The sequence below is a fragment of the Myiozetetes cayanensis genome, unplaced genomic scaffold, assembly GCF_022539395.1.
Source record: "Myiozetetes cayanensis isolate MyiCay16 unplaced genomic scaffold, myiCay2020 scf12, whole genome shotgun sequence".
NCBI classification, from domain to species: Eukaryota; Metazoa; Chordata; class Aves; order Passeriformes; family Tyrannidae; genus Myiozetetes; species Myiozetetes cayanensis.
In genome coordinates, this window is record NW_026086826.1 from 28,501,823 (window position 1) to 28,528,678 (window position 26,856).

The 26,856-nt window shown below is 46.2% G+C and overlaps 1 protein-coding gene across 1 annotated transcript in view; it reads right to left on the reverse strand.

Moving 5' to 3' along the window:
• COLGALT2 (collagen beta(1-O)galactosyltransferase 2) overlaps positions 1 to 26,856 on the reverse strand; it is a 43,973-nt gene that overhangs the window by 10,256 nt on the left and 6,861 nt on the right. The window contains exons 2-5 of the mRNA XM_050307387.1: positions 7,265 to 7,375; positions 5,710 to 5,827; positions 4,718 to 4,852; positions 1,075 to 1,279 (exon numbers count right to left, since the gene is read on the reverse strand). Of these exons, the coding sequence (XP_050163344.1) occupies positions 1,075 to 1,279; positions 4,718 to 4,852; positions 5,710 to 5,827; positions 7,265 to 7,375 (569 nt within the window). The remainder of the gene's footprint in view (positions 1 to 1,074; positions 1,280 to 4,717; positions 4,853 to 5,709; positions 5,828 to 7,264; positions 7,376 to 26,856) is intronic.

The following is a 26,856-nucleotide window of genomic DNA, read 5'->3' on the forward strand; positions in this document are numbered from 1 at the left end:
ACCAACTGCACATCACTCAGGGGACCCATACACAACTTTTCCCTGCTAATTCACCTCAGCAACTGTTCCTTTTCCAACACAGTTGGCCATCACATTAATGTCCTTCCTGGGAGTTCCTTTCAGCTGCAACACTGCTGCACACACGTCTGCCAGCCTGGACAGAATAGTCACGAGATCCACTCTCCAAAAATAAATGGGACTAAACATCCTCACCACAAGCACAAACAGCAGCAGCACCAGGCACTTAAGGGACAGTGATGTCTCAGAGACACCTGGAGCTCTCTGCAAACACCAACAGCCACTCCAGTCAAAGGAAGAGGACATGGAGGTTGTGACTTGGCTGAAGGGACCCCTGCATTTCAGGGCTAACTGAAACCCTCCTGCTGCCCAGTACAAACTGATCCCAGTACTGGCCAGAGTGGTGTCCCTGCTGTGCCCCAGGGTCCTCAGTGCTCTGTGTTCCCACAAAGTACCCCTGACACACAACATGAGATTTTACTGCTCTCACACCAGCTCTAACAGGCTCTTGCCTGAAAAAGATTTCTTCTCCCTGCAAGTGTTCCAATCCAAGCTGGATGGGGCTTGGAACAACCTGGTCTAGTGGAAGGTGTCCCTGCCCATGGCAGGGGGTTGGAATGAGATGAGCTTTAAGGTCCCTTCCAACACAAACCACTCTGTAATTTAAGAAGAGCCTCTTGCCCTCACCCCTTTCCTCATGGATCTTCTGGAAGCGGCGACTTTAGACACCTCCCCTACAGACTTCACACCACCTTCCACTCTCACCTGTGTTTCCCTGCTGTGACACAAACCGTGGGTGGAAGCCACACATTTTGTCTCTGAAACATTGCCCCCCGTACCAAGAACAGCTCCCACGTCCTCTGAAGCCAGCTGCTACCCAACACTGCTTTTCCAGTCTCTTGTGCTGGTTATCCCTGGCCAGATTCCAAAGAGGAAAGGGAGCAGTGTCTGAACCCCCCCCACTGAAGTCAAGACAGGACTTTTGGCCTGTGAACTTACAGTAGAGGTCTGTGTGTCTCTACAAGTGAAGCCTGCCCAGTAAAGCTCCAGACATACCTGCCTGGCGACTGGAGAAGGCAAAGACCATGATATCATCGAAGCTCCAGGTGTAATCCTGATGGGGGGGGTAGAACATCAGCTTGGTGGAGGCCTCCTTCCTCAGGTCAATGAGGAACGTGGAATGGATCATGGGGACAGCAAAACAGCCCATCCTCTTCCATTCCCGAATCAGGGGATACTCCAAGGTCCTTTTGTAATAGCCCTGAAATCACAAAGAGGGAGCTGCTTGAGAGATTCCTGACTCAGAGGTGCTCCTTGGCAAAAGTTCTCACCCTAGGCTCAACTATCAGCTTTCTCAGCATCTTCCATTTGAAAAGGGTTCAGTCAAGTCTCCATCCCAAAAGTTAAAGATTGACCTTCTCTTTCCTTTTTAGCAGTTCTTGGAGACCCAAAACATTCCACTGCAAAATTCCCCTGCAATGGACTGTGTTCTCCTGGCTCTTCAAAAACCTCTTTTTTGCCCACAGCCACTGAGCCTGAGCATCCACGACATCCTCCACGTTCATCAGGCTCAAAGGCCATCCAGTGTCTCACAGAACAGGAGCTGCAAACTAATTCTGGCCAAGGCCTTAAAAAAATCATTTGTGTCACTGCAGCAAAGGCAACATCTCAGTTTCCATCAGCTGTATAAGAATCCCTGCTTCCTCCATCCTGGGGCAAGCAGGTTTAATATTCACTCCTGAGGCTGTCAGGGGGACAGGCTTTGGTCAGCTCATGGGTAATTCCCTGTACCCACAGTGTGCAGCTCACATGGCTAAAGCCATATCAGATTTGGAAATAAAGACACTGAATTCCTCCAGAAAGAAAATCCTGAAACACCAATCTGACATCTGCATGGTTGAATCCAGAGCAGCTTCCAGGCCTTATGAGTCACTTAAAGAAGTCAAAGCTCTGTTTATGTTATATTTTCCACGAGCATCCAGGCAATGGTTGAGCAAATCATGGCAGAGTCACTCTGCTCTGAGCTGTGCAGAAGAGTGGTGTGATGCATTTGCCTGTTTATGTATCTGTCACCCTCCCCCCATGCCCTTCAGACACTTTCTGACCACACTGTGAGGACCAGAAATCCCAACCTGCCACGGAAAGACGCGTGTGGGTAGAGACCTGACCAGCCAAAGGAAGGGTTAACACATCCAACCTTTAACAGGCATCCAAGAACACCCACAGGTGAAATGCTGTGGAAACTAAACCTTCCTCCCCCACTCACTCGCCCTGGAGTGTTGGGGCTGTTCACTGCTCATAAATCACGGTAATCAAGAAAGATTCCAGCTCGTCCGCGCTGCTGCCGTGCTCTCTCTCCCGAGGTTTGCTCCGTGACAGCTCAGTGTCAGGCTGTCTGGAGCTGGGTTTGGCCTGCCATGGCTCAGTGCCGGAGGGAGGCCGCGTTTCAGGGCATGCTCCAGCTGTTATTCCCTCCCCAGGTCCCCTGGGAGAGCAAGGCTGAGCACACCAAGCCCTGGGACTGTGCACAGAAACAAAGAGCAGCAGCTAAGAGGAAACGAAAAGTTAAAGAAGAGCAACTTTGTTGTTCACTTGAGCGGTTTTTTTTTTTCTTCCCCACCCAATTCTACAAGATGCATTTGCTGCGAGGTTTTTCCCGCTCGTTTTCTCAGCTAATGCTGGTAAATGATGGAAACTTCCCACTGGGGAGGTAGGGCTGAGGGAGTGCATGTGGCAGAGATCCACTTCAGCCTGTGGAGCAGTGCTGACTTACATCAGTGGAAAACAAGGCTGACCCAGGACTTAGCCTCAAAAACCTTAAAAACTCTCAATACCTTCGCTAGGAAATGTGTATCTCCCCTTTAAAACAAAAATTGAAACAAGGAAACACACCTCCCCACTCCCCTTTTCTAATCTCCATATTTACTTCCCAAGAATTTGGAAAGTTCAGGACCTTTTTCTGCTGTTTTTATACAATCACTTAGTTTGAACTGTGGGACTCCTTGCCATAAGATGGTGTAGGTGCCAAAAAATAGATTAAGACGGTGATTTTTTTGAGAAGAAAAAAAAACCTGAGAGATTTAAAGACAAGTATATACCTCAAAAAATCAGAAGGGGATTGCCAGAGGACAGAGAAGTAATTTGGGGAAGTATCACTCACTTTTTTTGCATCTGCAGGGAACTGTCACTATCAGATGGACCTTTCCTCTGACCCAGTACAGTTGTTATGTTTTCATCCTGCTTCTGGTCCCTACTTGTGTCCCTGGTAACACTGGGAAGTAATGATGATGTTTTGTGCCAGATAAATAGAGGAAATGGGAAAATTGAGTTTGCTCTTTATTTCACTCCAGCAATAATAACAATTAATGTCAGATTAGGTCTCTGGAATAACAGGAGGGTAGGGAAGGGCAGGAATGTGGAGCTTGCCCCAGGGAAGCTCAGGATTAAACACATTTGTCTGTGCAGCAGCTTTATGAGTAAGGAAGTAAGACTCAGGCATGGAATTAAGAAGGAAATCCTTAAGCTTTTCCAAGGCAATCAGGGAAAAAATTTCAAGAGAATACACACCCTTCTGCTATTCCAGAAGACACACAGCTTAGGATCCTGACTCCTCAAAGGATGACAGTACACAGGTCAGCAGCAGACTGGAGAACAGGTCAAAAAGCTGATCTCATCACTGAGGCTTACCTGGGAGAAAAGGCACTGACTACAGTCCCTATTCCAGCCTGAATGTCTTGGAAAGCCCATCCAGAGCTCTATCAAGAACATATCAAGGGAAAAAAAGGCAAAGAAACACTGTGACAACAGATCTGCCTTCTATGGCAAAGCCCTTTCATGGACAAGGTGACTGTACTGGGTTTGGTTGTACACAGTGATTTTCTTTAAAGCAGCCTGGATAGTGCTGATTTTATATCATTTGTTTGGGGTTTTTTTCCCCTCTTCACTTATTAAATGATCTTTTTCTCTACCCATGAGGGTTACTCTTGGGTTCGTTTGGGTTTTTTCCTGTTTCTGCCTTTCCAGTGTGCTCCCTCATCCCACTGGGCAGGATCCAGCAAGTGACTGGGTTGGGACTTACCCACCAGCAAGGTACACATCACAGTGATGTAGGTCAGCTCAGCCTCATGCTGGCTTTAAAATAACGCTATTTCTACCATACAATATTTTTGTGCCTGATACTTTCTGTGTTTTGAAAAGGTAACATGAAAATTATTTCTTTTAGGCTCAGCACCAGTACCAGTTTTACATACACACACCTCCCTATAAGGTAAAGGGTGTTTTTAAACTATATCTGTTTATAAGTGAGAAAAATAACACACCATGGAGAGCTGTGAAAAGAAAAGCAAACTCCTCTTGGGTTAGCATCACCATACAGGAAAATTAAGCTAAAATTATGCACCAAGACTTTTAAGGCCATTACAGAAACACACGGAACCACCTTAAAAAAATTCTGGTCTGCTTATCAGTATTTTTTGTGTAGTTAGTGGGACTGCATCACATGTTAACACACAGGTTACTCCACCCCTGCACACCTCAGAGCTGCAGCAGCTTCTGTTCAGGAGGACATTACAGAAGCAGATGGGAAAGCCCCTGGAATAGGAAAAAAAACCAAAAAACCATTTCTCCACAGATACAGAGTAGGAAGCCTTTGAGAATGCAGCTCACACAGTCCCCTAACACCCTTCCCGAGGTCACTTGCCTGGGGGGTGATGCCACACCAGAAGTTGGAGTAGAGGGAGCGAGACTCGAGCATCGGTGCCACCAGCGTCTTGTTTTCTGCTATCAACAGGTTCAGGGTTTGGGGGTTGGTCAGTAAATTATCTGCATCAACAAACTAGAGGAGGAAGAGAAGAAGAAATTTGTTAATAGATGCAATGATATGCTTCCCCTGACACTTCCCTGGGAAGGAGGGAGCCAGAAGCACATGGCCCAGGGCAGTGGCTGTCCCCCTGCACAGGGCACTAGGGAGGCACCTCAAATCCTGGGATCAGTTTTGGACCCCTCATGAAAAGACATTGAGGGGCTAGAGCATGTCCAGGGAAGAAAATGAAGCTGGGCAAGAGTCTGGAGCAGCTGAGGGAGCTAGGAGGGCTCAGTCTGGAGAAAAGGATGCTCAGGGGGGACCTTCCCGCTCTCCACAACTCCCTGACAGGAGCAGGGAGCCAGGTGGGAGTTGGGCTCCCAGGGAACAAGGGACAGGATGAGAGGAAACAGCCTCAATTTGCACCAGGGGAGGTTTAGGTTTGATACTGAGGAAAATTTCTTCCCTGAAAGGGTTGTCCAGCATTGGAAAAGGCTGCCCAAGGGGAGTCACCGTCCCTGGAGGAATTTAAAAAGCCATGTGGATGTGGCCTTGGCAGTGCTGGGTTAATGGTTGGATTCAATGACCTTAGAGGTATTTTCCAACCTAAATAATTCTATAAGTCAACAGTTGGCAAAAAGAACCCCAAAACACTGAACTGGTGGGTTTGGTTTCATAGGGCACATTGCTGTTACCAGCAAGCCCAGAGGCAGCTGCCCCTGGGACACAGCAGTGAGATGGGCAAAGATGGGGAGCTTCCCTGACTCCCACAACATCTCAGTTTGTCTTTAGACGCAGAGAAAACTTTTTTTGACAGTCCCTGGTTATCCAAGTGACCACCTGAAAAGCTTTTGCCTGAGGGCAGTTAGTCAGTCAAAGGCTGTATTTACCAGGATGTAGTCTGACCACTTCTCCCGTGCAGCACGCAGGGCAGCCTGGCGCAGCTTCATCACGTGCGTGAATCGGGAGCTTGGCCAATGTTTTGGACCAATTTCTTCTGGGTAAGACCTAGGAAAGGGAAAAAAAAAACCTGCAAAACATGTCTGGGCCTTATTACACCAGTCAATAAAAAAAGAGAAAAAAAAAGAGAGAGAGTTCCCTTGCTGCCTTCATTCTGAAAAGGAAAACAGTGTTAAGAGTCACCTCAGGCAACCCAGGAGAGGTTTTGAGGGAGAATGATTCCAAGTTCTGTGCTTGGCATAAGCACAGAGGGCACCAGGGAACAAGCAGTGCCACAGTGCTTCCTGACGACCCAGCGAAGCGGCACCGTCCAACCCAGGAACTCCTTCGGCAGAGGGTACCCCCCAAAATGAACTGCAGCTGATTTACCCTGTCTGACCCCCTGGCAGAAACTCATCTGCCCTCTGGGCTGCAAATCCTGCTCCCTTCAGCCCTGCAGGATCAGCAAAGCTGGGATGTGAAGACGAAGGCAATCCGGATTCTACCGGGATCTTAGGGCATTCTTAGGAACTGTCAACACATCCCAGGAACAGCTCTTAAGTCTCCAAACACCCCAACACTCGACCTCCCGACCCCACAATGCGTCCCCAACAGCTGTGTGCACGTCTCTGTTCTCAGAGTCAGGTCCAAAAGCAAGGGCTTTGTTACAAAGATGTAAGGAAACTCAGGAATAGATCCCTGTGTGGAATAAAAACGCAGGACTTTGAACCAGCGCCTGCACAAGCCAGGGAAGGAGCTAAGAATTGCAAAAGCTTTTGGCAGAAATTAAAAAAGCCAAGTTTGACAGGAAGAAAACTCAATTCCAATGAAAGGATTAAAAATGTCAATAAACCCAGCGTTCCCTGTGGATTTGTACCACAAATATCCAACCAGTGCACTGAGGACCTTGAAAATAAAAGCAAGCCCAAAGGAAGGGGAAACTGATGTAATTTTCCTTGATGGAAGAAATAGAAAACAGAACAAAACCAGGAACAGCTGATCTTAAAAATAAATAAAAATTAAAGCAATAAAAACCCAACACATCATATTTCAAAGCAATGGTCCTGCAAGTCATGCAAAGGCATAATATACTGAATTAAATCTAGTTCTCTGGCTCAGTACTTACTGAATATTTGATGTCTCAGAGCTTTCATACATATTAAGGGAATGGGCTACGATTTCTCTGCTTCCTTGCAAATAAAGCATGATAGTTTTAATTCCCTGTAGCTCTTGATGTGGTTTGTTTACCATGCAAAGAGAGCAGCTGCAGATGCTCAGTAACTGAATGGAAAATGCTTTCTTCGAAGATCTGCATGAGTTGCTTTCCTGATAGTCAAGAGACCTCTTCACAGAGACCTTCCCTTACCTTTTTATCATAAAAACGCAATTTTAATGGGACAGACAGACCCCACAAAAAAAATAGTCCACATTTTAATGCTTGGACATTTAGCACAGCTCCTGGTTTGGAAGCAGCAAACCAGGTGAGCCCCTCGCTGTGACACTCACCGGGGTTCCTCCATTGGTCTCCACTCCACATCGTGGTAGAGGTGCTGCACGTTCTTCAGCCACTCCCTGAGGATCGCTGTGGTGTTGTCAATGTTGTGGTCAGTGGCTGCCCTGGGAAAGCAGGGGGAAAAGGAAGCGTGTTGACACAAGATTTAGGTCCTTGGCCTAAATCCCTGCTTTATCACTGGAAAAGACAGGACAGGCTGCTGTGCTTTAAGCCCAGCTGACAACTGAGCCGCTCCCTCAGTGTCCCCTCCCCTGTGGGATGGGGCAGGAGAATCAGGGAAGGGAAAAAACCTGTGGGTTGAGATGAGAACAGGTTAATAACTGAAACGTGCTGATAGAGGAGGGAGTGTTTATTCCTCAGGGATGAGTAGCAGAGCTGCACGGAGCAGAACAGGAGGCACAGATCCACAACTCTGACGGCAACCACGTGGAAACGTTCTGGAAGGAGCCACAGGCTCCTCTCTGCCTGGGATCCTCAAGCCTTCAGGTCCCAGGGCCAAGTCCTATCCCAGCTGCTCCTCCCCAGCACGGCTTTCCCTGGGACCAGGGCTTTGCACACCCAACACCTGGTGGCTCACATGGCCACGGCAACAAATTCCCCACCAAATTCCACCCCAAGTCAGTGTTATTATCCTACAGATGAAAACCAGGGCATGAACCCTTTTTAGTTCAAGCCACTGGAAGACATAATTCCCATGGAGTTTAGCCTGCTTTAAATTAAAAAAGGAACCAAGAATTCAGATTTTCAGTTTATTTACAATCACTTAAGGTCAGGAAGGCTATTTGTTGAATGTTAGTCCTGTCTATTGAAACAATAAATAATTGGAGTTCAGCAAATGAAGAGAGGCTGGTTCCTGTGTCATTAACTCCCCTCCTGTGACAGAGCAAAGCTAAGCTTAGTCATTGCTTTTGACCAAGACTGCACTGTAGATCTAGTCTGCAATGATGTTTAAACTGGACTTAAACAGTCGTAGTGCTGACTGGGTGTAAGTCCAACTTGCTGCATGTATTTTATGGATGAAGTTCATCCCCTCGAGCCCATTTTCACATATTTCCTTGGCCTCCCACACCCACCATAGTGTTCTGCTTTCCTCCCACGCTCCAGCTGCACAGTCAGCAAACAACAGCTCCGGAATTCCTAAAATACCAGAGAACTGTGAAAATGGCTTTATGTTCACGGTCATCACTGGAGCTGCAGTGGCACCAAGAAGGTCTTGCTATACAGTGGTACCACACTGCAATTAGGCAGCACACAAACAAAGCAAAGATGGTGGTGGCCACCCTGATGAATGTCGTAGTCCATCCCACAACATACTCTTTGCCAGGTCCAGACTGACCTTGAGGATCCTGCAAACCCTTAAAGTAAGCACAGAGCTCCCCACAGAGTCAGGCCCACGTGCCTCTTCCCCCTCAGCAAACCTCATCCCAGTCCTTCTAAGTTCACATGAGATCACTGGGGACACATGAAGGGATTTGCTACAGTCTGGGGAGGGAAAGGGGAAGCTCCAGCTGCCAACACGTCAAATTGATCTCAGTTTTATGTTGGCTGCTCCCATCTCAGCCAGGAGATCCCTCTCCATTCAACTTTTGTGCACACACAAGCCCAAAACGTGTCAGATGGGGAGTTGTTTGCAGGGATGTGCACAGCAAACCCAGAGCTCACAAACAAAATACAAATTTCTTTGACAACGTAAAAATGTAGAGTCATTCAACCTCAGAGAAAATTATTAACATGATGGAAGGCAGCTCCTCAATTGCTCGGAGCTGCTTCATGAAACCCAAAACTTTGACTGGCAGAAGAAGCTTTAAAGTTGAAAGACAGTGGTTGGCAAAGTTACAGCAAGACCTTCTTTGCTTCCCCAGGCAAAACAAGGGGACTAAAGGTTGCTCTTCCCATCACACCTGGAGTTCTCCATCCTGCTCCTGGTAAGGCAACAGCCCCTCGACAAAATTCCCCCTGGAAGACCCCACCAGCCAAGATCCTCCAGCCAGAAGTGAAACACGTGAATGGGAGGCTGAACCAACCTCTAGATCTACCCACAGGGAATCTGCTAGAAGAAAAACGGCATTTTCCAACCCCAACTGTTCCATGACTCCACGATTTTACTGCCCAGGCTGCAATGGTGATACATGGCAGGTAAATTCACATCCCAGTAGACTTTTTGAAGACACTGGTGAGACGAGGCTCTGGCACAAAGCACACACTGCTCTCTCCAGAACTATCCACCCAGCAGCACTTCTAAGCCCAGAAGTCCTCAAAGGCAACAAAGTTTGTTCTGCCCTGGATGAAACAAGCCCTATGACTAGCAATTTGGCAAACCTTTGTTTTTCCAGCTTTAAGCCTGAAAAACCAACCCAACCAAAAGAAAAAAAAAAAACAAAACACCACACCAAACCCAAACAAACAATGCGAGCCGTTCCCAAAGCAATCACCACTATTAGTTCCAGAATAATTAATTTAAGGTCAAACAGAATCAGCACTGACTCCTATTGTAGTATCTGAACCAGCCATACCTTTCCTCTCAGGAAAAAAACAGCACGTTTGGTGCCTGCAGTGGCACTGTGTGGAAAAACAGGCACATACTTATTTTCCTCCTTTTTTAATTTTTTTTTTTTTTTAAATGACAACCCCTGCACAAGAAAAACAGGCAAATAAAAATGCGAGCAGGACTTCCCACTGGCAGCCAGAGCTCCTCAAGCCATGAGAGGCACATCAGGACACTCCAACATTATAAACACTTCTATAATGGACAGACTGTGGGACCTCAATGTGTCTCCTCTGCACGTCCTCTGCTCTCTCCTTCCCAGGTGCAGGACATGGTGAAGTTCAAGAGTTTCCCTGCAGGCACCTCTCAAAGCCAACACACTCTGAGACTCAAACAGTTGTTTTTTCTCAACAGGGGCAGGTTACATCCATGATGGTTGCACTAAAAGAGGAGGCAACTTCATTTTCAAGAGCCGAGTAACAACATCCAGAATTTAATTAAAGACAAAAGGTCCCCTGCAGGATTTACAATCTAAAGCCTGTGCAACACAACCTGGAAAAAAATGGAGTGACAAGGGGGAAAAAAATTCAAATTCCTGCCACTCTTCTCTAAAAGAGAGTTTAATAAATAAACCGGAACACACCTCCAGATGGACACCCCTATTCCTGTAACGTGGCAGCTTTTTCCACTCGGATTTAAACCCACTTACCATAAACACAAGTTAAATTTTTGAAAAGTTTGAGTGAGAATGTTCATGTAGGGGCTTTTGTCAGCGTAACTATCACCACTTCAGTATTTACTTTGGCTTTAACCAGGAGTCATACCATGGACACAAGCCCTCATTGTCCATGCTCAGCAAAAGCACCCCCTCCCAAAAAAACTCATGGATCATGAACAGGGAAAGAGTAAACCACGACATTAAGCACCTACTGTTTTAATTTAGTAACGTGAGCAGCAGCATATGAGGAAAATAGCTCCTTTTACAAACTGCTCCTAATTTTAGTTTGATAATGTCTCCTCAAACTATACTTGCAAGGAGGAGTTAATTTAAGCTTTGACGGTTGTTCTGTTTTCCTCTCCAAAAAAAGGACCTAAACATACAAATAAAAGTAACAATCCCCCCCCTTCTCACTTCTTCACACTCCAGCCTGCTCTCCCAAGCTATTTGCAGTTTATTTACCTCAGGCACTGGGTCAGAGAAGAAAATTTTTACCTTCACCCTCCGTTTAGGAAAAACACTAGAGGACAAAACCCACCCTGTGTGCTGCCAGCTCATCAGAATATGGGTCATTCTGAGACACAAGTTGTGGGAAGCTCCATGGCCAGAGGGCCCTGCAGTAATTTTCCTACTGAATTTAACATTTACCACCTCTTCTCTTCAGCAAACGGGGTGGGAGGGAGAGCTTCAAACAGGGGTCAGTACCTCACGTTCAAGACGCGTGTGCTGCAAAGTCAGGACTGGAGGCAGCCAAATGCCAAAAACAAAAGCTCTCAGGAGGATCCTTTCCCTTTCTGACAGTGTTTTGAAGACTGCTGGGCTTGAGGAAGGTGTTGGGATCACCCTTTGTGGCTGTGAGAGCCAAACTCAGACTCCCAGGTTCAAAAAGGCCCTTCCCATTTGGAACACACCGAGGATGACAATGCTCAGGATGCTGCTGGTGGCTGGGGTTGCATTGAAAATGGCTCACATGCAGAGGCTGCCTGTGGCTTTCCAGGGCTCCTGCTGCTTCCACACACTGCAGAACTGAGTTGAGCACGTAACCAAGTCCCAGGAAACCCCAGGGATATTCATTTTAGCCGTCTCCCTTGGTTCCTCTCTGCCTGCAGCCAGGGATCCAACTCACCCACGAGGCTTGCTATGGGATGTAGTCCAATACTGAGTTTCATTGAAGCAAGAGCCATAGGTTGGCCACATGCCCTAAACCCACAGGGTCTCATCCAAAGCAAAGCCCAAAGTCAATGGAAAGCCTATTAGTAGATCACTCCTAACGACTGTAACACAGAAACTGGTGACAAAAGCACCAGTAGGTCCCCTTGGCCATTTTCCACAGAGCTGAACAGTAATAAAAGCGTTCAGAGAAGAGGCTCAAAGCAAAGTGATGGAGGAAGCACATTTCTGTGTGCTGTGTTCCAGAACTGGTGCTAACAGAGGTGCCCAAATATTCAGGAACAAAGTTCAGCCCTCAGAGCAGGACTCGGTATCTTCCTGACCACTTTCAGCCTCGAGCCAGCAGCAACCAGGCACTGAATGGGGGTGGTTCCTTGATGCTCTGGGAAAACACCAAGGATTTCAAACACCCCCCAGCCAACAGCATTAGAAAATCCACCCCACTTCATGCAGCCCTAGCCATAACTGACAAGTTACTCCAAAGGTTGCGTGGTTTTTACCACAGCACTAATGACACGAGTTGAATGGAGCACGGGATGTGAATTTTAACCTTTAGAATTGCTCAGATCCTGCAGCAGAAGAATTGCCCTTCAGGCAGAAGTCCTTTCAGACAGCCCTGAGAGCTCCAGGGTCTGAGGAGAGCTGAGGTGTGTCACCCAGGCTGCCCTGGCTGGTGATGGCTGTGCTCATTCTGGGTGTGAGCTCAGCCCTGCCAAGAACAACTGAAAAAGCAGAGCCCGGCGATGGAGTCCCAATATGAGTCAAACACAAATTTGGATTTAGATTTCCCCAAAACAAGTGGTAAATAAAGTAACAGGGAGTAATTTCTCCCTGCCTTTTTTTGTCTGAATGCTGCCAGGCTTAGAAAACCAACTCAAAATAATAAAACTCACTGAAGTGGCAGTTTCCACTGTGTACCAGAGACCAACTACCTTGACTAGAAAACAGTGCAGCTAGGAGGAGGGATGGACCCTAAAGGGCAGGGAAAAAGCTCAAAACAAGACAGAGGCAAAACACTTCTGAAGCCCAGTGAGAGGGATTTCATTTCAGCTGTGAAAACGTCTGTCTTTACCACAGAGGAGCAAGTGATGAAGTCCCTGGAAATGTTCAAGGCCAGGCTGGACAGGACTTGGAGCAACCTGGTCTAGTGGACAGCGTCCCTGCCCATGGCAAGGGGTTGGAACAGGTTGATCTTTAAGGTCCCTTCCAACCCAAACCATTTGAGGAGTCTATTACGTGACTCCAAATGGAATTGTTGCTGTCAACTACTTCATATTCTCTTGCTCAGGATTTTTCCAAAAAAGCAGCAAACCAAGCAAGGTTCCCTGGATCTTTCCAAGCACTCCCCCACCAACAGGCAGATATGGCTCTTGTTCATCCAGCACCGAGGAGACTCAGCTAATAAACAATTTTCTTTTCCTGCTCTGCCAGCCCTATCTTGCATCTATTAATCCATGAGTTGATACCTCAAATCTCCCAGGTATCAATGGCACCAGGGATACCACATCATGAGACACCACTGAGCCAGCTCCCAGGAACGTAGTCCAGAGACACTCTGGGCAGATCTAAACCCTCTAAATCACACAATGTCACAAAAATCACAATTTTGCTTGCACACTTCATTAACAGAGCCTGAACATTACAGCCCAAGTTTAAAGAAACTGTTTAAGCATTTAAACAAGCTGCCAAAATCCTAACATATGTATAAGACTTTTTGGCTTCACAGGGACCTGGCATTTTTTCTAGGGTTTCCTTAATTAAAGGCAGACTTTTGGAAGTACCTTTTCTTCAGTTTTTGATTATTTTAACTTGGTCCCCAAGATATCTGAGCCCAGACCAGTGGCAGGGAGCTGCGTGGGAGCATGGAACCAGTAACAGGAGCAGAGATACTCTCCGGGCTGGGCAGCTGTACAAGAACAGGACCTCACAGCACAGGAATGCAACACATAGGGCTCCCCCCTAACTCTTTCCCCCTGCCCTTCAGCAGCTGTGGATAATGGATTTCTCTGGCAGCAGCACTTGATTCTAAAACTTTCAATGATCCTCCAAGTCCAAGCGAGAGAGAATGATTCACAGATGTAAGTGTGGATACACACCAGGATCTTTGCTCTTTCCATGCTACCTCAAGAAATCCCAGACAGAATTATGGAATCATGGAATGGTTTGGGTTGGAAGGGACCTTAAAGCTCATTCAATCCCACCCCCTGCCATGGGCAGGGACACCTTCCACTATCCCAGGTTGCTCCAAGCCCTGTCCAACCTGGCCTGGGACACTTGCAGGGATCCAGGGGCAGCCACAGCTTCTCTGGGCAACCTGTGCCAGTGTTTGAACACCCCAGCTGTAAAAAACTTCTTCCTTGCATCTAATCTAAATTGACCCTTAATGGCTCCCTCCTGCCAACAGTCAAAAACCTGTGTGGCAGCTCCTCTGGCATTTGTGCAAGGGGAAGGTCCCCGCTGCTTCAATCCCAAGTTCTTTTTGCCTTGTTTTAGTTTACCCCATGGCCACCCTGCTGCAAAGCTTTAAAAGAAACAAACAAACAAAAAAATCTGCCTCTTGTATTTCCACGCAGACTTAGGTTCAAGGGAACAAGTCCCCTAAGGAAAGCTCAGGAAATCCCATCCGTGCAGGATCAGGGCTGTGACGAGCCTCTGAAATCCATTTGTTCAAAGGAGGAATTAACTGCAACAGTTCTGTAATTTCTGAAGGGATAGTTTGTTCCCACCACTGCTAACTCAGACACCAGCTGATGCAGCTGTTCCAGATTAATGGGAGTGTGTAAGCCACTGGGAAGGAACACTAATGTTTAGAAATATTCTTGGCTGTGGTAACAAAAAATGGATAGGTTTTAAAGGGCAGAATTTGCTCACATTTAGGTGCTCAGTACCACTGATTTTTGAATGGGTACATTGAACATGGGCCCACACCACGTTACCAAAGGTCCCCCAAAATAGAAATATCTGAAAAGCTCTCAGTCTCTGTACCAAGAAAGAAGAGTGCAAGGCTCCACAGCCTGCCTCGTGCCTGGTAAGAAGACCCAGATGATTGATCCACCAGACACACTGTGGGGAGAGCAAGACAGATCCCAGTCCTTCCACTCATTAGCTTTCTTTTTTAACTTATAATTTATTTTTTTTCCCCAAAAAAGTTAGAACCATGCCTTACAAGCACCAAAAAGCACCCCACCTTTTCCTGAACCTCAGCTCCTTTCCCTGTCTTTTGCTGATTAACTGTAGTTCTACTAAAGGACTGACAGATTTCCTTTCCTCTGAAGCAGGCACAAAATAAAGGAACGCTTATTTCAGATGACAGCAACCTGGAGAGAACAGGATGAGCTGAACATAACCAAGTTTTGTGGTTGAGAACTGGTATGCTCCATTCTTGCAAAGTGTTTAAGAATGTACTCTCCCAGGCAAGACATTTCTAGGAACTCGACTTAAAATATGAAATACGACTTCCTTTTCATTAGGAATTGATTTGCATTGTAAACACATCTTAAAAGATTTAATCCCCCAGAGTGAGTTTTATACAATAATTGACCCTTTCATGTGAAAACTTTGCTGATGTACAACAACAAAGCCATCCTTCCCAAAGGTTTTCAGCCAGTTTTTCTCTGAGGCCATCAGAAATCTAAAATAATTTGCATCTCAAACCAGAATATGCCAGAAGAACAACTCAATGAGTGTGACAGTACCAGTGTTTTCTGAGATGAAACTCAAATTTAGCATTTGAAGGAGAGTTCTTCTTCAAAACAGGACAGAATTGCAAAAGAAATGTAAGAACCAGCCACAAACTGTTCTTCCTACAAGCAAAGTGACAAAGGATGCTTGGCTATACAGAAAGATTTTGCCTCTGGATAGTGAAAAAAAGGATATGTGTAGAAGGGTAGGAGATGCTCAAAGTTAAACAGTCACTGAAAATCAAGAGTATTTCATATTTTCACAACAGATTCCCTGGAACTTCTAACCTTTATGTGCAGCCTAATGCAAAGATGACCAAAACACGCAGATTTCTTTCGCCTGCAGTGACCTTCAGATCACAGCTCAACCTCCTGATGGTTGAGGAAAGCCCTTCACTCTGTTCAAGGGTTCACAGTTTTCGTTAGAAGGCTTTCAACAAGCCCCCCATGCAGACCCTGCAACAGGACTGCCACCCCAACCCATCTGTTTGAGGTCAGCTCCACATTTAGGGCTGATTTCCATCCACACCCTGCACCTCTCCGATGGACCAGGAATTCCTTTGTTGTCGCTGCAGGCTGAATAGGATTGTCATCAGGACAACACCAGCAAGCCCTCCAGACCTGTCTCCAGCAGGCTGCTACCTGCCCACATACTCAGGTGCACGCAGACATCACGATGAAAACCTCAAAAGTAAAACATTTGGTGTGTGCGCGGCGATTTCTTCTGAAAAAATGCAGCACCAGTGCTGGGAGATGTCTTCCAGCTCAGCAGGTCTGGATTTTGAGGATCCAGGTACACATTCACTGAATTAAAGCTTGAAAAATTCCACCTCTGTAGGCTTTTGGACAGCAGGCACGTTGCAGTGTTCCACACTAAACCTGTGCAGCTGAATGCAGGACCTTGTGCTTTTCTGTGCCCACCTCCAAGGAGGCGCCTTTGATCAACACCTAAAATCATAGCATATCCTGAGCTGGAAAGGACCCACAAGGATCATCCAATCCAACCCTTGGCCCTGTCCAGACACCCCAACAATCCCACCCTGTCCCTGAGAGTGTTGTCCAAACCCTCCTGGAGCTCTGGCAGCCTTGGGGCTGTGCCCACTGCCCTGGGGAGCCTGTTCAGTGCCAACCACCCTCTGGGGGAAGAACTTTGTCCTGATATCCAACCTGAGCCTGCCCTGACACAGCCCCAGCCATTCCCTTGGTCCTGCCACTGGTCACAGAGGGCAGAGATCAGTGCCTGTTCCTCATGAGCTGTACAGAGTTAGAGAAAAGCTGAGACACACACATGCCCTGTGGGTAGATGTCCATTCCACCAGCAGGAGCAATCTGTCCCTGCCTGCAGAGGCTTGGAAAAGGGGAGTCAGAGGCAGGCAGAAGGTCTGGACTTGGCCACCGTCCCAAGCTCAGGACTGCCCAAGTGGAGCAGCCTCACCACAGAGTCTCCCAGTGCAATACCATCAACAACAAGGAGCATCCCAACAACTCCCAGGGGGTTGGGATGTTCCTTAAACTCCTGAGGCACGCAGGATGATGGGCCTGGTGCAAAGTGTTATATTTGTGCTGCACCACCCTATGGGAGCGTGCAATCACGAAAGACACTGACACAAAGACGCTCAGCGTTCAGCTGAAGGACTCCTGGCCCTCTGTGTAACCTGTCCCCCGAGACAGGAGGGCCAGCTCTGCTCCTGTCTGCTGGCAGCACACACACGGGTGTCCACTTACACCTTCCCTGCCCCAGCTCCGTGCGGCTCGCTCACGGCAGAGCTGCCGAGAGAAATTAGCTTGGCCCAGCCCACACTGCAAATAAATCCCCTGGCTAATTTGCACGCAGAAATATGACTCTGCACTTCTCCTCCATGAAAGGGCTCACTGTCTGGGCACGGAGAGGGCTGTGGCAGGAGCATGTACCCGATGAATGGATCATTACAGACACACGGAGAAACCCCAGCGCCGCCGTCAAAGCGCAGAGCATTGTTGTCAAACCGACAGCTCACACGGGAGCTTTTGCCAAGTTTTAAGGGTTTAGACCCTGAGAGAGAGCTCCAGGCTTGCCTTGAACAGGCAAAAGCAGTCACAGCAATTTAATTACGTTTTTCCTCCTTGCTTATGCACGTGAGAAACTTTCCACCCCGATGATCTGCAGTGCTCCCACCAGGAGCGGATGACACAAGAACACGGACAAATCTAAGCCCAGACAGGAAGGGTAATTCCATCCCTGTTTCTGGAGAAGATCACCCTCAGGTACATGGTTGAGTTGTACCAGGTACCAGACTTACCAGTGTTGCCCAGAGAAGCTGTGGCTGCCCCATCCCTGGAAGTGTCCAAGGCCAAGGTTGGACGGGGCTTGGAGCAACCTGGGCTAGTGGAAGGTGTCCCTGCCCGTGGCAGGGGGTGGGATGAGATGATTTTTAAGGTCCCTTCCAACCCAAACCATTCTGGGATTTTATGATTACAGAAGCAGACAAAACCAGCAAATCTTTTTCAAAGGAATTTAACTTCAGAGCGGCTTGAGAAGAGCAGATTTCAAATTGCGATCAGCAGATGTCTGTGGGTTATTTTGAGTTTGCTTGTGAAAGGTAACTTAAAACAACCCAACACTATCATACCTAAGCCAAAGTTTGCTATGCAGCACAGGAAAAACATGCTGGGTTTATGCTCATCTGACAGAATATCACTGCCCTTTCACTCATGCTGGAAAGGTCAGTACCAACACCCTCCCCAGAACCAACAACCCCAGCTAAAACCTCATTTTGGGATCCCCAGCACCAACTCAGCAGGCAGCACAATAAGCCATCTGTGCACCTAGAAACTCACAGAACTTTTGACACTAAAAATATCTGGAGTTTACTCTTACAGTGTGAGATAACAGAGTCAAGGCTGGCACGGGCACATAATAAACACTCCTGCTCTCCTGGGCGGGCTGGGAATTACTGGGTGCTCACAGGAAAACTGGGCAAGTGTGGGAACTAAAATCCCAGGTGTTTATAACATTTAGTACAGACGCTGAGGAGTAGGAACAGAAGTAAATTTCTTGACTCCTTCTTCTACAGCCTCTATACAACCAAGTGTCAGTGACCTTTGGGATGAAAAGCGGTAACACAGAATCTACTTTTAAAATACAGCCAGGAGGTACAGCAAGAAAAGTCAACCAGGGGCCTGTAACAAATCCCTCACAAGGAGGAGAGCTGCCACATTTTTCGTCTTGTACTTCTCGAGAGATCCAGGCACTGACCTAGGTCACAAGCAAATCTGCAGGCAAGCTGGCCTTCCTCCTGCTGTCACAGCACCTCCTCTTCCTCAGAGTCATTTCACCTCCCGTATTCTGGGATGAAGGAATCAGCAACAAAAAAAAAAGCAAACCCAAAGTGTTAATGCTGGAGATACAACCAGCCCTTCCCTCTCAGAATAGGCAGTTTAGTAACCCAACCAAAGCATCATCTCTGTGAACCTACAATATACACCTACAGCACATGCTATTTAACAGCATCACATCATACATTTCTCCTGATCTGCTGCACATTCACAACACACAAACACAGCAGGTTCCATCACCCTCTCACTGGCACAGGTTTCACCTTTCATAAAGGTGTTTATGCCAAACTTTGCTTTCACCGACACCAAACTAAATCTTACAGTCACTGGTGAGTTATTTGAGACTTTGCCGAAGCCAGCACGGAACTTGAGACTTCATAATTTTGGCCTAATTTTCCTCAAGTAGCCAGCAGCATCGGAAAACAGAGGTCCTCTGAATTGCATGGAATGGTACAGTGCCTCAAAATAAATGGATTATGTCATAGTTGCTGGCAAAAGGCTGAAAATGTTTTATACATAATTAAGAGAATAGAAAAACAACCACTGCAGCCAAGCAGGGAAAAAAATATTCAACCTTCAGAGATACAAGTAGAGAGTTTTCCTGGATGTAATTTTGTCCATCACATTTCTGATGAAGAATCAGCTGAAAAGGTGACACCACCTCATATGCTGAGAGGATTCTGAACATGGGGGGAAAAACACGACAAACACCGCTTTGCTAGCATGAAATGATTTATTAATTAGCATCTGAATTCCTACCAGATTTTAGTGTTCTTGCCTTGAAATGCAAAGTGTACTTGTCTTCAATGTACCTCTGGGAATTCGGTGATAGGAATCAGAGAGGTCAGAGGGCATGGCCAGAGGCCCCCAAAACCCAAGGCAAAGGTCTCAGTTTGCACTGAGGCAGCATTACAACTTCATTTTCCCCAGAGGGAAACAAAAGCAAAGAGATCAATGGATTTTCACAAGTCCCCAAAAAGGGAGTGGGGGTGTCAGGGCAGCGAATGACAAAACAAGCCAACACTCCTTCCAAAATATAGACTGAAATAAACTGCAGATATTCAGCTTTTGTAGATGAGTTTACTTAGCACATTCACAGAGTATTTGTCAGACTAGTGGTAAATTTGTGGCTGTGGCAATCTCAAGAACAACTTTTCCTCTGTGTTGCTGTTCAGGAGCTCTCACAAGCTCACTGGTAAAAGTCTCTCTTCCCCTCCAAGCATTTTGCCTTCAGCACTGAAAAAAACCCTCTGGGTTTTTGGAGGTGGGGTTCTAGATTTCCTGTGTTTAGGGTTTCAAAGCAGTGAAGCACTAGTACCAGAGAGAACAACAAAAATTAAAAGCAAAGCATTTCTACTTCAAATTACAAACACTCTGGGCTAGCTAAGATTTCTGGAGCTGAATCTCTCCCATTTGTGATCTCAAGTTTCACTCACAGATACAGGAACACACTTGGCCTGTGCAGTGAGGGAAGGCACATGTGCTGCACACATGGCTACTGTGGGGTGAACACACGGGACACACTGCGGATGCCAGAGTCGGAACGCATTTTCTCTTGGAAAACACTGAATCTGGATTCAAGAGTGATGGAAAACTGGTGCTCTGCTGATGGCTGACTTAACTCTAAAGGGAAGAGAAAGAAAAACAGTGAGTTCTTAACATTCCTCTAATCTTGTATGCTTAAAAGCTCTGCGGTCTTCTGGAAGTAATGCTGTGTATGTCTCATCCCCACGTAAGGAAGTGAGATCATGGAAACAAAGGGACAAAGCAAACCATGGGATTGCTTCCACTGCAGTACACAGCATCACAATCCTCCCCTTCTGCTGGTCTGTCCTCTTCGTGGAGGTTTCAGGGAGCATCAATTAGGAGGGATAAATCTCAGGGAGCATCACTGGGAAGCTGCAGATCTCAGGGAGAGTCGAGCACTGAGGGCTGCACCAGCAAGTGTGGTGTGGAGAGGGATGTAAAGGCACAATCTATTTTAACTCTTTTAGGTTTAATCCTACCACAAATGCATACTTCGAGGATAGGCAGCTTTTTCCCCCCATAACTGCCTGCCTGGATGTCATGGCATCTAGAGGAAACAGGCATTTAGGTCTTTCAGTAGTTAATTGGGTAGTTGGAAGCCCCACAAAATACATGCCTTTATTTGGTGGTTCCCAACGATGTCATTTTCCACTGGGAAAGAGTCCCAGCTTAGCTATCTCCACTGCCAGTGGATGAAGTGCCTGAGATAAAGGGCTTTCCAACCCAAACAAAGCTGCAGGTGCTAGACTTGCCTGTCCCCTCGGGGTCATGCTCCCACCCCCACAGCCCTCACGCATCACAGCACTCGTCCAGCAGCATTCCCACGCCCGGACATTTCAGCCCCCTGAGGCTTTGGGGCAATTTCAAAGGCTGGAGCACTGAATTTTTGGAATACCTCACCTCAAGGCTGAAAGAGCAGAGAAGAAAAGTGACAGTTCACCTTCAAAGAACCCTCAGCTGAGCGTGCAGGAATCCTGTTTATTTATTATTACAAAATATGCACCCGCTCCACATGAAACAACATAGGCTGTCTTTGGAGACTCTGGGTTTTACAGAGAGACAAACTGAAATCTAATTGCTTATTTTAATTTATTTGCTGAAGCTATTGAGTTTCTTAGGAGTTATATTCCAAGGTGTCCAATAGATCACTTAATCTGATCTAAAGCATCACTTAATGTGCCCGTACCTAATTCAAAGATTTTTAGCATCACCTGCTTGCCACTCATAAATAAACCCCAAAACCTCACCACCTCTCTTTTTTTTTTCTTTCCTGATTTTCAACCGGAACTGTCTCAGACCCTTCTTGTGAAGCCTTTAAAATAATCCCTCAAGAGCTCCATCTGAAATCCACTCAACAGCAGCAACTGATGTGCAGGATCAGCTGCAAGCAAACAGCTGGTATGTCATGGAAGTACCAGGCCACTAGAGGGATTTCTTAAACACATGAAAGAAAGATAATTCATGGAAAAACTCAAGAGACTGGGTCTGTCTCCTTTGAGAAATCATTCTGCTCTTAAACATCTGCCAGTTTCTCAGTGGATGTAGCTGGGCACAACTTTTGCTTTGAGGAGTTTCATTAACCTCTTCAGGTCATGTAACCCAATAAGAGATCTACTGAGCTGAAATCTAGGGGGTTACCTCTTTATTTGGTTGCTTCCAAGCATATTCTTAACTTTTATGACAGCAGCTGTCTATCTCTATCTGCATTGTTGGTTCAAGAGGCCTGGAAGAAATACATCCTCCTGAGCAGGAAGGGCTGGAGGTTTGGTCCACCTACATGCCCAAACTGCTAGAACCAGATGTTTTGCTTAATCTCTGGACCGTCCCAAAGGTGTATATGTGGTAACCAACAGGCCACACAGCTGCAGGAGCAACAGGAGCTGGCCAGGTTTGCCAGGTAGGTGATTACTGCTTGTAGATGTAACACACAGTTATTTTTCCTGAGAGATCTCACCCTGTTGGAGAGGTAAAAAAATAGAGAGACCTGAACCACATTTCTCCTCAGCAGGTCTCTGTGGTATGCTGAGTTTATTCTGTCAATCATCTACTATTTCCACGTGCTCCACATGCAGCAACAAAGGATTGCACCTTGCAGTAGAGCAAGGGAGCAAACCTGAAGGTGACTGAAGCTCTCCACGGGTAGAATCAACCAACAACGTTGCACTGTGATTTGTTCAGAGCAGAAAGAAACTCCCAGCTTAGCCCTGAACATGTATTCCTTCCCCTTATATCTGCATCACTTAGATAAAGAGAGGCTTGTCCAAAAAGCCAGATGTGATGCTGGAAGCACCCCTGATAGCAGCTCCATCCTTGCTCTGTGGAACAGAGCTTCTTTCGAGGCTCAGGTATTAGGCAAAAAATCCTGGCAGCAGCCCCCGTTTGTATGAAGTCAGAGCAGAGCTCTGCCAGCAGACAGCCATGAGCTCACTAGTCTGAAATAATATTTCATTGACAAGAGCTTTTGTGGAAGCAACAACTTGTTTGTGTGAGAAATAAAGGGGAAGGGGAAGTGAGGGTGTGTTAGGAGTGATAAAACATGTTATCATAAGCCCACTAGGTGACTTAACGATGATAATTTGCATTTAAATGCTGCTTCAAGGAGAGAAAAAGCCCAATTCTATAATAAACCATAAATTAAGAGAAGGTATTTAGCAGCAGTGACATTTTCATATTCCAGTCACACACGCTGAACTTATTTCAGAGTAGTGTTTTGAAAAATGAGTCTAACCAAAGTCTCTGACAGCCAAGAGCCGGAGGAAGAAAATATTTGAAGAGGCAAAAGACCCAAAAGCAATTATTATTATTCTCTGCTAACCTATTTAGTAGAGTCTGGGTAGGCTCCTCCAGAACCCTGGAGCCCATCTTAGAGACAACTAAATGGAAACTCCCATCCAGAGCTTCCCACTGAAGCAGCAGCACGTATCACTGGGAGCAAACACCAGCAGCATCCAGAAGCTGATTTATGGGCATGAGTCAAGTAAATCCAAAGGCACAAAACTGGGAAAAACGAGCACAGTGCTGGGCTACTGCTCTGCTGTTCCTCACTTGCTTACAAGAACTGGTTATGTTAAACCAGACACCAACAGCACAGGGCACATGCAGTGCTTGGTCCCTACCAGCAACTGGCTTTTCTAAACCTCCAGGACACAAATAACCTGCTCATCTCTCAGTCTGCAGCAGCTTGAAACTCCCAAACCCCAACCCCCAACTAAGCTGTTCCACACAGCAAAACAGAACAGATGGAATTAAACTCTACCGACATCCCACCTCCCTCTGAAGGTGCTGAAGAGGCTGAAACCAAGCCAAAATAGAGACAGTATAGAGTTCCAGGCACTAAAAGGATAGTGCTCTGTAAAAGTACTGCCAGAAACTCCCTACACACACTGAGAAAAAAATGCCATTCCCCCGAGTCAACATCAACTTCTTCCCAACCCTGCCAGCCATGCAGAATCCAGTAACAAAATCAGATTTCCAAATATCACTCCTAATCCCAAACCACTGAGGAACACCAGCTTAATGCAGGGGCATCACACTAAAACAGAAGGCCATAATACACACACTCTACCATTTTCAGCCCCTTTTCTCCATCTGTGGGATCTGCAAAGGTCAGAAGTAACTGGAGTTGTCAGTCTTACCATTCCCAAGACCCAACTTCACTTCAATCCCTCATGCAGCAAGGGATCATTTCCATAATACGAGAGATTATCTGATCTTGAACCCCCCTCCCTGCTCACACCATTCCTTCTCCTAACTTTTTATGCCTGTCAGTAAAACAGGCCCTTGAACATTTAAATTTCAAAGCCTTAAAGTTAACCTCCAAGCTATTCCAGCTATTCCTCCCACTGGTAACTCTAGCCAATTCTAGCCAAGAATTAAGGAGAAAATAAAATGCAGGCCAGCAGTTCCTGAAGATACCAGAAGTCCTTTTAATCCCTCAGTTTGCAGAAAAGAGAAATAACATGGTTTTTGCTGTTTTCCAAAATAAAACCAGGAGTCTTTATCCTAATCATACAGTTGGCTGTGCTGACACATCTTTCAGTATATCTTTTTTTTTTTTTTTTGATTTTTGCAGGTCTAGGGTAGCAACTTGTGCATGTAACTGCTGTGCTTTTCACTGAGCTTTAAATACTTCTGTCATTGTCTTTTATGGGTTATGGTGTTAATTACAAGATCTGGTTAGACTACAGGAATGCAGTTGTTGACTTCATTTCAGAAGAAGAATTTTCAAGAGTGAAAACACACCCTCAATAAACCTCAAGGGGAGTTCAGAACATTAATAAAAGTATTCCAGTGCTGTGACTCCACTGAGTAGGAAATCTGCAGCTAAATCTCAGGATGCTGGGATTTCACACCTAAGCCAGTGCTGCAAATAAACACCTTGGGACAAGGACAAAATCAGCATCCCAGCCTGCCCTCCCACCTCTCCTCTCCACGGGCTGGGTCACTGATGCAACCATTTGTTTATATTCTCACACAGAGCTGCAGCTGGGAGACAGAACTACCCTAAAAACGTCCCTTCCCTGCTGGCAGGCAGCGGGATGGAGCAGCCAAGGACCACACTGCAGCACATCAGGAAAAAGGGAGGACAGCCAAGGTCAGTGCTGTGCACCTGCTCCCCTCTCTGCAGCAAACATCAAACCACGCTGGCTCCTCTCCAACGAGGTTTTAATCTCACTTAAACACTCTGGGGTTGTTTTTTTTTTATGCAATATCAACATAACATTCCTGCATCCTCACATAAACTGGGAAGTGCTGATGACTGGTGGAGAGAAAAGAGCCTCGCTGCAAAGCTTCATAGGTCGTGTTCCCCTTTGCCTCCTAGATACAAACTGTAGGAACAGGACAGGTTTCTCACAGCTTTTCCTGGCTGTCTAAAGCTCACACTTCCTAGTTAGCATCTTTCTAGGATTTGCCACAAGCAGGCTTTTGATTATCTCATGACACAGTAGTCCAACTACAGGAACTTGCTTAATTTCACTTGGCTGAAGTCTGGTGGAGAATAACTCAGGGATTTGAGCTAACAAACAGAAGGAAAAACAAACAAACAAACAAAATCATTTGTCAGAGTTTGAATATGAACTTCCACATCATGATTAGCAGTTTAAAGTGGGACTGCTGGAAAAAAGCCTTTTCCTCCAAACCTAGAATGGTTTGGGTGAGAAGGGACCTTTGAAGGTCACCCAGTCCAATCCCCCCTCCCACCCTGCAATGAGCAGGGACATCTTCAACCAGACCAGGTTGCCCCCCACAACCTGACCTTGATTTTCCCAAGAACCTTGTAAGGACAAGAATGATTGAAAATACCGAGGAAACAACTCGAACGACAGCCTTCAATTCTCATTCTACCCCCAAAGGTACAGTGCAGCATCCGTTTTAAGAGCAGCTGTCGAGCCACCAGCAAACCCAAGATTCTGACCTTCTAACTGAACAGATAAGCACCTGCTATCAGCTTCAGGATGTAAACTAACACTTCACAGTTAATGCAACCTCGTTTTGCCACTGGGTGAAATTTCAAACCAGGCTGCAGCCATGCATAACCTTTCCCCTGCAGAGAGATCAAAGAGCAAAACTAAGCAAACAATCCTTTTAGAATCAAGGGAAGCCTGTACCCTGCCTGGGGGAAAAAAAAAAAAAGGCATAAATAAAAATAATTTTCCTCCTCCTTACAGGAAAAAAAGCTTGAAAGAATAGTAAAAATAAGCAATTCCCTATTGGAGCTTAAGCTTTACAAAACTAATGTGAAAGAGCTTAAACGAGCCCCACCATGGCACTGTAGTTTACATGGACACCCACCACGTTCTGCTTCAGCACGAATTTAGATCCTCACGAGCCCCAGAGGTGACAGGCTCAAACTTAACCCGTGTTCTGGTCCAGATCAAGACCTGTTTATCTTCAGAAGGGCTGTATTACTCCTATCAGTGCATCTGGACAGAATGAAAGGCAAGCAGCTGGAAAACTATTAATTCCATGTATTGCAACCACTTTAGGCATCAGGGATGACACTGAGGCAGGGATCCTCAGCTGTGTTCCATGTTTTTAACAGTCCCTGGAAAAGGAGCAAGGACAGATCATGGCAAAAACAAATTCCCATCCCAAACAACTCACTCTGTTTTACCTGATGGTACAGTTACATGTCAGTTAAGGGGGAAAAACATATTGACCATGTAAATAGTTGGTCAGAACGAAAGCAGAAGAGACACTGGCCTTCACTTCTGAACAAGATTTCATTTTCTAGCATGTTCTATGGCTACCTCAAATAAGTGACCACCTCTCCCAACGAGAAACAAGAAAGATATGCAGGAGTATGAACATAATTCCAGTCTTCTGCAGTGAATTCAGCCTCTGGCACAAAATTAAGCCATTTTTCATCTGTGAGGAAGAGGATCGACACATTACATTACAGAACAGTATCACAACCAAAGTAGTTTGCAGAAAGCTCTGGCAACTAAACTCCATTTGAAAGCATACACCAGATGCACAGTCAGCTGGAAAAAGTTCAAAATCACCACGTAGTTAGTAGGTTCCCTGTTAATTCTCCAGAAAGAAAAGTGAAGTCATTTTACAGTAACAAAAGCGCTCTGATCTGAGGACACCAGATACAGATATATAGACAAATGCATGTGCTTGCACACATAACCAAAACCAATCATTTCATGTTTAAAAAGTAGATTCAGGCACTGAATGAAGCAA